Source organism: Anneissia japonica, unplaced genomic scaffold (assembly GCF_011630105.1).
Source record: "Anneissia japonica isolate Jap-2015-1 unplaced genomic scaffold, ASM1163010v1 scaffold287756_len632865_cov181, whole genome shotgun sequence".
In the NCBI taxonomy this organism is placed as follows: Eukaryota; Metazoa; Echinodermata; class Crinoidea; order Comatulida; family Comatulidae; genus Anneissia; species Anneissia japonica.
In genome coordinates, this window is record NW_022693589.1 from 246,454 (window position 1) to 260,382 (window position 13,929).

Below are 13,929 nucleotides of genomic sequence, written 5' to 3' on the forward strand. Positions count from 1 at the left end.
GACTAATTAAATATGGTTTACGTTCTACTAGGACAAATGCCCGTTTGGATATCCTCATGATACTTGGAAGACATCTTGATTTGGGAAGCAACCTCATGGTTTACAGATTTCAGGCAAAATTTCAAAAATTTAGAACTTTACTTCGAATTATAAGCTTGTACTGTGACGTTCCTGGTGACGTTGTGTTTTCTTAATTTATCGTAGTATAATGTCAAAAATTGGTTGCCTTACAATTTACAGTAAGACATTCTTATTCGTAATTTTGTTGTTAATAATTCACAATCACATGGATTATGAAAAACCTGGATTTCACCATGATGGGAGGATGCAGTAGTAATGTAATACAGTGTTTTTTTTAAATAATATAAAATGGAAAATGGATTTGAAAATAAAGTTAGTTGGTTACATTGCATTCTCTTTGTTGCTCATTGTTTTATTGAAAAATTTTCAGTTTTGGAAGTTAATTTTGACATTAAAAAACATACATGAAGTCATATTACGGTAGCTTGATGCCTATCAAATAACTAATAAAAATTCACCAAAACCCGTCAAATATCCCTAGCTTCCAGGGGGCTTTGGCCCCTGGCCCCCAGCCAAGTGAGGCTTACTTCACTTGCCTAGCCCCCCCCCCCCCTTGCGTCGGAGCCTTTAGGCCCGTCGGGCAGATCCTGGCGCCATCAATGCACATACAGTAGCTAATATACGCAATAACAAAGCAAATTTGATTTCCTTACTCCAGAATTTTTTCTCTGGCTTGGTTCTGAATCCTGGCAACGGCAGATGGTCCCCACTGAGTAATAGCATCTGGTGAACCAATGGCAAGATTGATGGCTAGGCGGAGACCATTTACCTTTGAAGTGGAAGAAAATTTATAATACACAAAATAATGATATTAGTAAAAATATAAGTGAGATATATTCTTGGATGAATGTCTTTCACCTTCCCTAATTACCTGTTCTCAAGAAAGTGAGGAAGCTAGCATGATTTAGGCACAGTTCTACAGTGGTGTAGTAAGTATGGGCAGTGCAAAGCACTGGGGCACAGGGCTATTATGGATCTGTTCAATGATAGGCCTTCTAAAAGTTATAATTAAAAAATTAATAGAATAGAAAAAACAGCCAGTGAGCCCCTCAATAAAGGTTTTAGAGGGGATAATTATTGATTTATTGTATTCAATTGTGTATTCTTTTATTTATTCTTAAGAGAAACTGAAAACCTAAATCAGTACCTAAAATTGTTAAAATTCAATGAAATGCGGCTCATGTAAAGCTAAAACGTAGGGGCTTCCGGGGGCATGGAGAGAAAAAGGAGTGTACAATGGAAGGCAAATACCACTTGGCAAGTTCCTCTAGTACCAAGATACCAAGGCCATTCAACAACAGGACGCACATCTTCGCACGCATGCGATCATAGCGCATGCGTAGTCCTTTGATCTTAACTATGGCATCGAAAATTCAATACTAGTTGCGAGTAAAGTCGTCAATTATTAGTCTATGCGTGCCATACGTTTTGTGGTGTTAGTTACTATTTTATGAATTTTGGGCACTTCAAAATGTCTGATTTCTTTTGACCACAAGCTTGTTAAGTGCTTTTACAACAATTCTATTTGTGTAAATTGACCAAAAAATGAAAAGTTATAGCAAATGAAAATTTATAATTTTGTATAAAAATTCACTTTCTTATATAACAATAAACTGTCATTTTGACAATGTTGGACTCAGGTGCACCAAACAAACATTTGAGTAGATACAGAAAACTTATTTATTTTTTCCGCAAAATGAGTTTCATGAACCACTAGACAACACCTCATTGATAAAATTAAGGATGAAATAACAAATATAATTTCAGTCCAAATTTAGTTCAAAAAATCTTTAGGACTGTGTAACCGACACATGTAGAATGTTGATGCCAGAGTTATAACATTTGATGTGCAGAGATGTGCGACCTGTTGTTGAATTGCCTTGGATATACTAGATTTTGTGGCAACAATTATTGATTATATTTTGTTTAATTGTTTATTCCTTTATTTATTCTTTACAAAAACTGAAATCAGTACCTAAAATGGTTAAAATTTAATCAAATGCAGCTCATGTGAAGCTAAAATGTTGAAGCTTACAGGGGCATGGAGAGGAAAAGGAGTGTACAATGGAAGGCAAATACCACTTGGCAAGTTCCTCTAGTACCAGGATATACTAGAGTATTCATATTTGTATTCTTTTTATATTTATTCATTTTTATATTTTTCACTGACAAAATATAGCAGATATAAATAAATGTCTGAACTGATATTTTGTGGGTTTCATATCACTTTTTATACAAAAGAGATATCATAAATCATAATTTGTAGACAATTTCTATTGTCTTATATCATTGTGCACTGAAAATGTGAAGATGTCACCAACACATTCCTATTTGACTATGAGGATGCAAAGGCTAGCCAACCCACTTCAATGGGAGGATGACAGCCTAGACAACTATACACCATGACTAGCTAGCCAACCTAAATTTATAAGGATAACTAGGCTAGCAGACCTACATTTGATCTGATGATGGGGCTAACCAATCTATCTTTAGGAGATAATGACTGCTGGTAATATTCACTAGCCAATCTACATTTTTGACTAGGAAGATGCGAAGGCTGGCCAACTCGCTTTAATACAAGCGACGACAACCTTACATGGTGTTTGCACAAGACAATACAGATACAATGGGAAGATTACTAGCCTAGACAACAACACACAATGACTAGCTAGATGAACTACAGTACCTTTATGAGGATGCCCAGGCTAGCCATACCAATATTTTGGAGGATGACTAAGCCACAGACCTAGATTTAATCTGATGATAGGGCTAGCCAATCTATCTTTATGAGATAATGACTGCTGTTAATATTCACTATCCAATGGTCATTTTTGACTATGAGGATGCGAAGGCTAGCCAAGCCATTCAATGGGAAGATGACTAGCCTAGACAACAATACACCGTAAATAGCTAGCTAAACTACCTTTATGAGAATGCCTAGGCTAGCCAACATATATTTTTGAGGATGAATAAGCTAGCAGGCCTACATTTGATCTGATGATGAGGCTAGCCAATCTATCTTTATGAGATAATGACTGAACTAGCCAGATTCGTGAGTGGATGACTATAAAGTAGGCAACCTTTGAGAGGATAACTACAGTAGGATAACTATTGAGTCAGCCCTCCTTATGCATGATGACTGAGGCAGTTAACCTTTGAGAGGAAGGCTTGGCTAGCAAACAGCAAATTATGAAAAGATGTCTATGCCTGTAAAACTTATATAATAAGACAACGACTAGGCCAGCAAACCTACATTTATGTGAGGATGATGAGACTGGCTGAATTACTTACCTTTATGATGTCATTTTTTGTGATTTTAACATCAAATGGGATTTCAATATCATGATCTGGGAGTGCTGGACCGTTAGCGAGAGAATCCCATCCAAGTCCACACAACACCCCTGTCATGCGTGACTTGTTTTTATCCATCCTAAAATCCGTAAAAAAATAATAATATGCTCAGCAATTTAATCTAGTTTTAATGACAACATAGATTTTTTACAGATAGAGATCATAGAGACCTTATGAGTATAATAAATACAAAGTTTGGAAAAGATAATGAGGTGTTGAAAAATGCAACAATACCCCTTGGCCAAACAGTCACCACACACCAGGGTTGTAGCTGAAGAAATCTAAGGTTGGGTGATATACAATTTGGGGGTGGGTGTATGATAACATGGTATTAACTCTAAATAATGAATGTATTTTAAAGATGGAAAAGTGGGTTAATAAGGGTGGGTGGACAGCCATGAAATTAGCTTTAGACTGGGTGACTCCACCCACCTCACCTACATCCCTGCCATACTTAATATGAGGCTGACCATCCCAAATCCAGCGTACTGTTGCTGAATGTTAAACTCAGTAATTAGCATCAGAATGTGACAAAATTGTATACTTTACTACAGAGAAGCCATAATACCTTAACTCATAACTTGGGCAATAGTAGCCCGATTCCAGTAAATGGCTCATCATTTTAATGCTTATAATGTGGAGAATAAGAATTTATTAAAAAGTAAATTTTCATTTTTTGGTCATAGATGCTGGTTTTAGGATGACAAGTCTCATACAGTAATTAATAAATAAATACAAAGTATTATGATATAACCCTGGTTCTTAATTTATTTAAAGGGCCAAAACATTTTTTTTTATAGTTATGAGTTTACAGGCCATAGATAATATCTGAGTCAAGAAGGAACTTGTTGTAATGGTTCTGGTAATTCCAAATTCTAAATGTACTGCAAACATTAAAATTCTGTAAATTGAAGTAAAGAATGCATATCAATATCATATATTTGTCACAAGATAAACAGAATGTTAAAACAATAAGAAACTGCATCCAGTGTGTTAACAAATGTTAGTAATATAAACATTTAATACTGGATGAGTAAGTACTAAATTATTCCTCCATGCTTAAACAAATTAAATAACACTAATTGAATTATACTTAATGAAATAGAGTATCACTAAAGGGCGCTCTGAGCAAAAGACGCGGTAATAATAAATTATCGCGCCCTTCCTGTTGTTGCTCCTTACCAGAAATAATATTTCCGCTCCTTGCCAGAATATTAGCTGATGCAGAAAAATAGGGGTATAGAGTATATACAACCACTACAACTTCATAAATTAAAAGAGCAAGTATGTTAAAAGAAATTCCCTGTTTTATTTTTCTCTATTTCATATGCGAACCCGGATGCAAACCTTTTATAATTACGTTTCTACAATGCGTCTTTAGGCTTCATCAGTATTTCAAATACATCAAGAGTCAATCAGTCAATTGATTGGATAACGCTTTTGTGTAACCTTACACACTACAGGACCTTAATTAATTTATATAGAGAAAACAAAAACAGCAAAAATAGAAACAAATTTACATGGCCTTATACAATATAATTGACTTATACAGTATAAACTAATGAAAAAATTCAGTGGGAAAACTAGGAGGAAAAATACTGGGGGAAGATAGCCAGAAGTAAATAGCCAGAGGAAAATAGCCGGGAGGAAAAATCTAAATGGGAAAAATTTTGAAGGGAAAAGCAGCAGGTGCAAGTGCTTTAGTGCTGTTTTCAAACCACATCGATTTTGAGTCTACTCAATTATCAAGTCTTCCCTGGCTTTGGCAAATATAACTAGAAATTATAATACTAATATTTTTGACATTTGTTGACAGTCGTCGTTATAAGTTTTTTTTAGATCTCAGTGTGTTGTGTACAAACCTGCAAATTTTTATCTTCTATTCAATGCATGATCGTTCCTTAAATGTTGTTAGTGGACATGGTCCAGTGGTTGCATTTATGTATTCAATTATAATGGGAAAAATATTTATCAAATGATTTACTTTTTTTTTTATTATTTAATTTCATTTTGTCACATGGGCCAAATTAATGGCTCTGTGAGCCGAACTTAGCCCGTGTGACAGGGGCCAGATTAATGGCTCCGTGAGCCAAAGTTGGCCCATGGGCTGCCCATAGTATTAAGAAACAGGAAGATATAATATAATATGATATATGATAATATATGACATATATGTGATGATATTACATGTCTCCCTCTAATTAAAGACTCTCCAATCAAAAAACACCTCCAATTAAAGACCATTTTTCTGTGGTCCCAAATTCACAAATGTCTTTTATCTAAGGACCATGGAAACCCTCGTTCCAAATATAGTCTTAAGTTGGAGGAAGAACTTTATACAATATAATGTAGTGGGACTTGATAGTATCAATGCGCTTAAAGGAAAAAAAATATTCGGTGATAAAAGAAATAACCTAGACAGGTTCTATTATAAGATAACATAATAAAATAAGGATTTTAAGTATTATATAACAAATCAAGAACCTATCTTTACCGCAGCTCAATAGCTGGTGCAAAGAGGATGCAGATAAGAGGAGGTAGGCCCTTGATGTCAGGCATAAGAGTTGTACTGCGTGCAATCAGGCATGAGCCGGAGTTGTTGAGGCTAACATGAGCTGCTACCATCAGCTTCTGGTATGTGGCCTGAGGTTCATTGTCCAGCGTCACTGAGTTGACGCTCTCTCTTTCTATCCGTACTGACCTGTGAAGATACAAAATATGTTATCACCAAAAGAAAAAAAATGTTTAAAAAATAAAATGCGCCACTGGGCAGAACTAAGTTTCAAATTTGATGCAATATACATTCTATTAGTTCTATTACTATTTCCTTTACATCCAACAGCAAGCACACTTGCCACTTACAGCATGGAATAATGCTTTATAAACTATAAATTAAGTTTTCGTTTTTATGAATCTTACAGAGTGGAGTTGTTTTTCAGTTGTTTCAACCCAGGACCTTGGGTTTGGAATGCAAGCATCCTAAACAACAAGGTACAGCTCCATTCAATGAACATTGCATGATTTGAACCCTGGACCCTGGGATTGGAAGGCAAGCATCCTAACCAACAAGCTACAGCTCCATTCAATGAACATTGCATGATTTGAACCCAGGACCCTGGGATTGAAACGCAAGCATCCTAACCAACAAGCTACAGCTTCATTCAATGCATATTGCATGATTTGAACCCAGACCCTGTAATTAGAAGGCCAGCATCATAACCACCAAGCTACAGCCCCATTTCAAAGCAAGACTAATAGTCTGGTCATTATATAATGTAACTATTGTGATTGCACAATATATCAATAAGTTAACTAATTTGATTATCTAACATATTACATAATATAATTGATGAACAATCTAATGACTGTAAAAATACATTAGCTAATGTTATCTAACATTATACTGTATAATCATTCTTTATTTATTTTCATAGAAATTTATGATTAGTATTGATTCAATAAAAAAATATGGCTAACCTTATACTTCCTATAGCTGTGACACCAGAGAAATTTACCTCCAATGGACTGTAAGGCCCCTGAAGATTCACCTAATCAACAAAATTACATTGAAATTGAAAAAATATAAAAAAAGGTTTCTAATATAGTATATTGAAAAGCTCACACATCGGAATTTAACACAAAAATGCTACAGAATGATTTTTATAAGTGATGACTAAAGTAAAGAATACAGATTAAGACAGTGTAAAGCAAACTTAAAGCAAGGAACAGGAGGGAAAAAAAATCTATAGCCGTATTCGACTGGTTGTTCTTCGTTAAACCACACCCACCTATGCAGAGGTAAAATCCTACTTAACAAAGACCACCAGTCGAATAGAAAACTGGTAAATACTCGACAAAACAAAATGGCTGCATAGTTACTGCGATACAAGCTGCATAATCAAGGCTGCTTCAGATTGTGGCATTATGGGTTTTTCGTAAAAAAATGTTTTCATCCAGTTTTTGAATTCTGTTAAGTTACAATTAGTTTTTTTACTTCAATGTGGGTAAATATTATAATTTTTATTTTCTGAAATTTAATCTAAATTATATTAACGCAAATGTTGTTGCTCAACTGACCAATTAGCCATATTTTGTTTGGTCATGTGCATAACTTAATGCTGATTAACGCATTCTGGTTACGTTAATTTTCATTGTCAACGAACTCTATTTTATGAACCAGTCGAATAAGCCCAATGTTGTATAACTGATTTTTCTAAGGCACAAAAAGGGTGTTTGATGAAAAATTTGGGAATGGTTAATAAGATACAGATTTTTTTAAATATTAAAGACTGGGTAAAAAGGTGGAAAAAGGTTTTTCGTCAAACACCTTTTTGTGTATTGGAAAAATCATGCATGCATGGTTGTAGCTGTAGAGAACTAAGGATAGGTACTACACATTTTAAGGGTGTGTGTGTGATAACATCAGGGAGACTCTAAATAAAAAGAATTAAAAAAATAAATAAAATTAGGTTAATAAGGGTGGGTAGATGGCCATGAAATTAGCTTTAGACTGGGTGAAAAACTTCAAGGGTGGGTGGTCCCACCCAACATAACTATATCCCTGTGCAAGAATTTGTTTTTCCCTTCCTGAGCCTGGTTTTAACAAACCAGCCAGGAATAAGAGCATGTGCCACAGGCACAAAAGTTTCTAAAGGTTAACACATTTGTCATATGGGATGTTAGCAACAACATTGAAAAGGCAGGGTTGAACAGAACTGTCCATTAAGAAATTCCACTTGACTAATTCTAAATATTCAAAATCCTGCCAAATGCTACAGGGTGCTTTGCCTAAAATAGTTATGGGGATGGAGGATGCAAGATTGATAACCCAATTAGACTCCTCCTACCTTTCCCACATTTACAAATTTCCTACGGTCCTGCAGATCAGGCATCTTGGGAGACTCGTCATAATTCTCCTCCAGGTGGTAGTGAGCAGCCTGTTCTAGACGTTGCTGGTGATTGATCTGCAGAATGCAAATTATTTAACAAATTTAGATCATCCGAAAATGTATTAACATAATGGTATTATTAGTTGCCTTTTAATGATGTCAATTTTAACATTTTTATGATAGTTTTTAAGTGATTTTTTTATAATGTATTTTCTATTTTTTTATTTATTTATATTAACCTGTTTTCATGTATTTATGGTGTTTTTAACCACGATCTTACGGTAGAAAATATTATCATTATTGAATAAGTTTTTGTGAATAAATAAAGTGACTATATTATTATCGTATACTATACTTTTATAATAGTTGTTTCATTAAATAAAGATTGAAATGAAGATATAATACAAACCAATACCTTGGAAGCGAGTGGTTCCTCTGTTCTTTCTACTAACTCTTCCTTGACAAGAAGTTCGTTGATGTTGACCTCTTCTGAACCCATACATGAAACCAGCTCAATACGCAAGACACCACCAACGACAGAAAACACCTGTAAAGATATCACACCTGTAAAGATATCACACCTATATTCATATCATGCCCACAGCCATGCATTCATTACGTCATATGACAAATCCTACTGCCCCCTCCACCCACCCTCCCATAAAGTGCACAGTTTATTTTTCATTTGGTTGAATCTAATATGGGTAAATAATAATAAAATAATATATATTCACCTTAGCCAACATTACTCTGTTACAGGCTAATTCTGTGAGTCTCTCTTTTGCCTGAGGCATCCAGCGATTTTGGTTCACCAGTCGGTAGAATGGTTTTACTTCACACAAGACACACTCAAATGCCTGTTAATCAACCAACCAATCAATCAATCAAGATATATATAAATATCAAGATTCTATATCGCATAAACAAACCAAAGTTTAAGGTAATTGCAGTTCTATCATGTACAGTTATTGTGTATTAAGCAATACATTGAGAAAATGCTCAGTGCAAATATTCATGAGCATTATATATACAAACTTTGTCTGACAGAAGAGGTTATAAGGCATTTGCAGCATTCAAATACAGTTAAACTTCAAATCCACTTTGCCTAAGTCGAATAATTTCTAAGTCGAATAATTTCTAAGTCGAATAATTTCTAAGTCGATTAATTTCTAAGTCGATTTAATTTTACATTTTTTTGTTATGTATTCCATTATTTAACAATCTGTAAGTCGAATTTTATCTAAGTCGAAAAATATTTCAAGGGCATTTTGGACTCAACTTCGGCAAGTCCAACTGTAATAATAAAAAAATGTTTTCACATCTTTAAACACACAAAACCAAATGTAAAGATCTAATGATGGGACTTTCGCATGTAGAATAAGCTATCAGATAAATGTTTATTAAAGGCAATTACCAATATATTCTTGGTTTGTATACAGTTAGAGTGCAAGTTATATAAACAAATGGATTACCTGGAATGGAAGTTTCAACAAATCAGGATGAATCATTCGTAACACATTTGACGGCATTGAAGCTACATTTCCATAATCCAGGAAAAAGACCTATGGAAGACCAGTACGATTTTGAAGAAAAATATGGAAAACCTTAGAAAATCCAATTAAGACAATGAATTACCCATAATTATGATTAAAAACATCAACTTGAGTGATATACAAAATTATACAATTACACACTGGCTACAAAGGCTGGATTTGTTAGGGAATCAAATAGGGATTATTACAATATTTTTTGTACAATGTTTTTGTTTAAATCTTGGTATTGTCAAATCTTGCAGGAATTTCGATATCTTAAGCTTCAGGTATCTGTGTCCAGTGGTGAATCCAGAAGGTTGCAAAAGGATAAGACATTAAAATGGCTGAAAGTCCAAATATTTCAGGGAAGATAGCCCCCTGGATCCCACACTATGAGGCAAGGAAACACCCCAAAACCTTCCTCTCTTGACCATGATGTTCTGCCTCTTTGAGAAAAAAGGTCCTCGATTGGCACTCATGCCACCCTGGAAAAGAAGGTCTCTGGATCCACCACAAATGTCCAAACTAATGCTGAAGAAGTTTGTATCCCAACAGGACTTTAGGTCCTTTCACATCTGTTCAGGTTCCAGTTCAAGTTTTCTATTCATGTTTCAGTTTTTTATCTGCTGTTTAAATCTACTCAGGCTAGACAATAGCTAGGCCTGGCCTAAGCTAGGAAGAAGAGTCAACTAGGCTGGCCTAGACATAAGTCCCTCAGAGGGGGGGGGGGGCGCTACTATAGGCACGTACGTACGTGTTATTCCAAACCTGGCCAAAATATTCGGAAAATACGATGCTCCACTGTTTGTCGTCTCTGTAATCTTTAGAACTTTTATCATATAATATTGTATTTAGCTGGATTTGCATTAGCAATTCTTCTATAATATCTGATCTTGTCTCTGCCGAAGCCATTGCACTCTCTCTTGCCTCACTTCGAAACTGTGGCTTTTGATTGTTCAGAAGTCGTCCGGTATTCTAGCAAGGGGAAAAACAATCGGTCGTAGACCGATTTGATCCGGTAGCCAGAACTATAGCTGGTTGCCATATAGCAGAACAGAGTAAATGTGAACAGAACATGTTTTCAGCATGGATAAAATAGATATCCGTTTTGTTTTGCCTGAACATGGGCTGTTACATGAAAGGAAACCTGAACAGATGTGAAAGGGCTTTTACAGCCCTACAAACTGCACCAATACATGAATGTATTGTTTATACTGCATAATATGTTAACAAAATAAATTAAAAAATAATTAACATAATATTAAATGATAAAATATTCTTATAGCTAACAAAAACAAAAATATACTGCACACTCAAATAAAGATTACATTTGCTCAACTATTATCAACCAAATGCAAACAAATCACATGCATCAATAGTGATCAAGTTGTATAAACATAGAAGTAAAATGATAATGTAGTCTATAGTAGTTGTTGGTACAGGTTAGGAATCTTACCTCTACCATATCTCCTTTGACTGCTTCAATCCTAGCTCTGTAGTACATCAGGGTATCATCTTCAAATGGAGCCACACAATACTGTCCAACGTCCACAGAAATCAACCTCTGAAAATAGACTTGTTGGTTAGGTGTAGTTTAATAATAATAATAAAACAAATAAAATAATACAATAGCCTCTTTCACTGCTCTTTCTCATTGCCTGTTTCATATCACTAAGGTAAGCATCACTAAGATAAGCAATGATATTAGAATGATTTATTAATATTTCAAGTTCAAGTTCGAGTTTATTTAAAATCACATTCGCAGCTTCCTTAAGAAGCTGAATTTTAATGATTTGTACAGTACATTAAAACACGAAAATATGTGAATATACAGTATATATACAAGTATAAAATGTACATGTATGTAAGAAGGAAATGGCTTGTAAAGGTGCTAAGAAAGGAGCCTGATAACATCGCATGCACATCTTTGCATTGGACTCCAGAGGGGAAAAGAAACTCAGAGAATTGAGGTACTCATGGGAGTCCTTAAAGCAGTTGGCCCAACACAGGAGTGATTGGAAAGCTCTGGTTGCTGCCCTAAGTGCCAGGAGGCAAAATGGGCAGAAGTAAGTAAGAAGTATAAAATGTACATGTAAATGTACAAATACATTTGGTTTACATAATTGTTAAGAATATTAAAAACAATATTAATAATTGAAATAATGATAAAATAATAATAAAACTTGATAGTAAATTGATAGTAAATTATAATGATGGAAAAGTTAATTATGCTATTAAACTATTGAAAATGATTATAGATGATGGCATATCTATATATTGCATAGTAGAGCTAACACACACCAATTATAATATACCAATATTCAACCAGTCAATAACAAACAAGACAAGGTAGAAACTACTGACACAGCTTGTAAAATGAAAAACCCATGTTGCTTAAATATACTATTTTTGCCAGAAACTGCCAGTTTGATATAAATAGTAAATATACCTCTTTTTAAAAGTTTCTTTCCTCTATAAATATATAAACATAATTATTTCAAGTAGGACAATCTTAAGCTCTGTTATTACATTTGTGGCAAACACCTGCGATTTGCCCATATATGGGTATGTGGCATTATCATGCCCAAATATGGATGTCATATGATATCTTTATGCCCATATAAGGACAATGCACTCACATTTGTCACATGAAACTTCATAGTGAGGATAGAGCTTCAAAATACTTGCAATTTGCCCATATATGGGTTATGTCAATTCATCATGCCCATATATGGAAGCCATAAATCTTTATGTCTATATATGGTGAATTCACATGCAATTGTCGCATGAAACTTGATATAGTGTGATTACAACGTCAATAAAACTTGAATAATGTCGAAACAGGAAATGATCTTGCAATTTCCCACAAGTTTCCGTTTGTAATATATTAATAAAGAAATTACCCGTTGAGTGTTGTATGAGTTTCCATTGATGGTTTCCATAAGATATCCAAGTTGTTCAAAGGTCTCTGGTTCTGCATCATGGGCCCACAGGTGATTTCCATCTGAAACCTGATAATTTATAATGTTCTAAAGCATGAAGTTCAAAGTTCAAATTGTATTCCTTAATATCTTATTTGTAGCTTATCAGTAAAATTGCGGCTGATATAATAAAATAAAAACAAAATGATTACAAAAATACAATGAATAACATACAGTGCAATCAAAGTGCAAATAATTAGTATAAAGTTGGTTGGAAAATCAATTTAAGGAAAATTAAGTGTGTGTATGTATTTTGTTACCTCCACCACAGAGATTATGTATTCCCCCATGTCTGTCTGTTCTTTTAGCAATATTACACACAAAAAAAAAAAAATTAAAAAATGGATCATCATAAAGTTTAGTGGAATGATGATTAACTTTTGGAAAAAAGGTCAAAGGACAAGGACCGTGATGATTGAAAACAAAGAGGCATACAGCTATTACACCTCATGAGACCAGCCTTTCTTTTTCTTTGTATTTCTATACTTATTTTTTTATTTATTCATAACTGCAAAGCCATTCAGCCATTCATGTTCTACCAAATTTATGAATGCTTATAAATTTTTAAAAATTGTGGCCGATTTTGGTAATTAATGATGCAATGTAAGGCCTTACATTGAATAACATTCTTTTACCTCTGTCACATATATCTTGATCCATGATTTGTCAGCTGAAGGTGGTGATACAAACTGTGGTTCACTGTCGTCGAAAGAAGTCCCAATTCTGTACAATAAAACAATAAAAATAATAACAAAATAAATGTTGGTGCACTATACTACTACTACTAGCATAATATTAGACCCACCGCCCCCCACCCTCCAAAAATTGTTTGTTTGCCCTTTAATGCTGAAAATTATATAGGAGGGGTGGATGCAAACAATTTTTTTTTTTTTAGTTTTTTTTTTCTCTTGTCACCAAAATTAACATATTAAATCGCAATGCTTGCAATTAAGCGCCTGTCTCATATTGTTTTTCAAAGGGTATTCATCAGACTGAATAAAAATAACCCATAATCAATATCTCTAACGAATTTCGGCCTAAAATGGCGAAACCTTACATCAGACTCCAAATTTAGACATTTCATGCGCAAAATGG

At 34.3% G+C, this 13,929-nt stretch overlaps 1 protein-coding gene across 1 annotated transcript in view; it reads right to left on the reverse strand.

Annotated features, from left to right (window-relative positions):
* Positions 1 to 13,929, reverse strand: part of LOC117100820 (ATP-dependent RNA helicase TDRD9-like) — a 33,349-nt gene that overhangs the window by 2,599 nt on the left and 16,821 nt on the right. The window contains exons 24-34 of the mRNA XM_033240645.1: positions 13,470 to 13,557; positions 12,757 to 12,864; positions 11,310 to 11,417; positions 9,794 to 9,883; positions 9,056 to 9,178; positions 8,737 to 8,868; positions 8,280 to 8,396; positions 6,910 to 6,980; positions 5,927 to 6,133; positions 3,373 to 3,511; positions 735 to 850 (exon numbers count right to left, since the gene is read on the reverse strand). Coding sequence (XP_033096536.1) covers positions 735 to 850; positions 3,373 to 3,511; positions 5,927 to 6,133; positions 6,910 to 6,980; positions 8,280 to 8,396; positions 8,737 to 8,868; positions 9,056 to 9,178; positions 9,794 to 9,883; positions 11,310 to 11,417; positions 12,757 to 12,864; positions 13,470 to 13,557 — 1,299 coding nt within the window. The remainder of the gene's footprint in view (positions 1 to 734; positions 851 to 3,372; positions 3,512 to 5,926; positions 6,134 to 6,909; positions 6,981 to 8,279; positions 8,397 to 8,736; positions 8,869 to 9,055; positions 9,179 to 9,793; positions 9,884 to 11,309; positions 11,418 to 12,756; positions 12,865 to 13,469; positions 13,558 to 13,929) is intronic.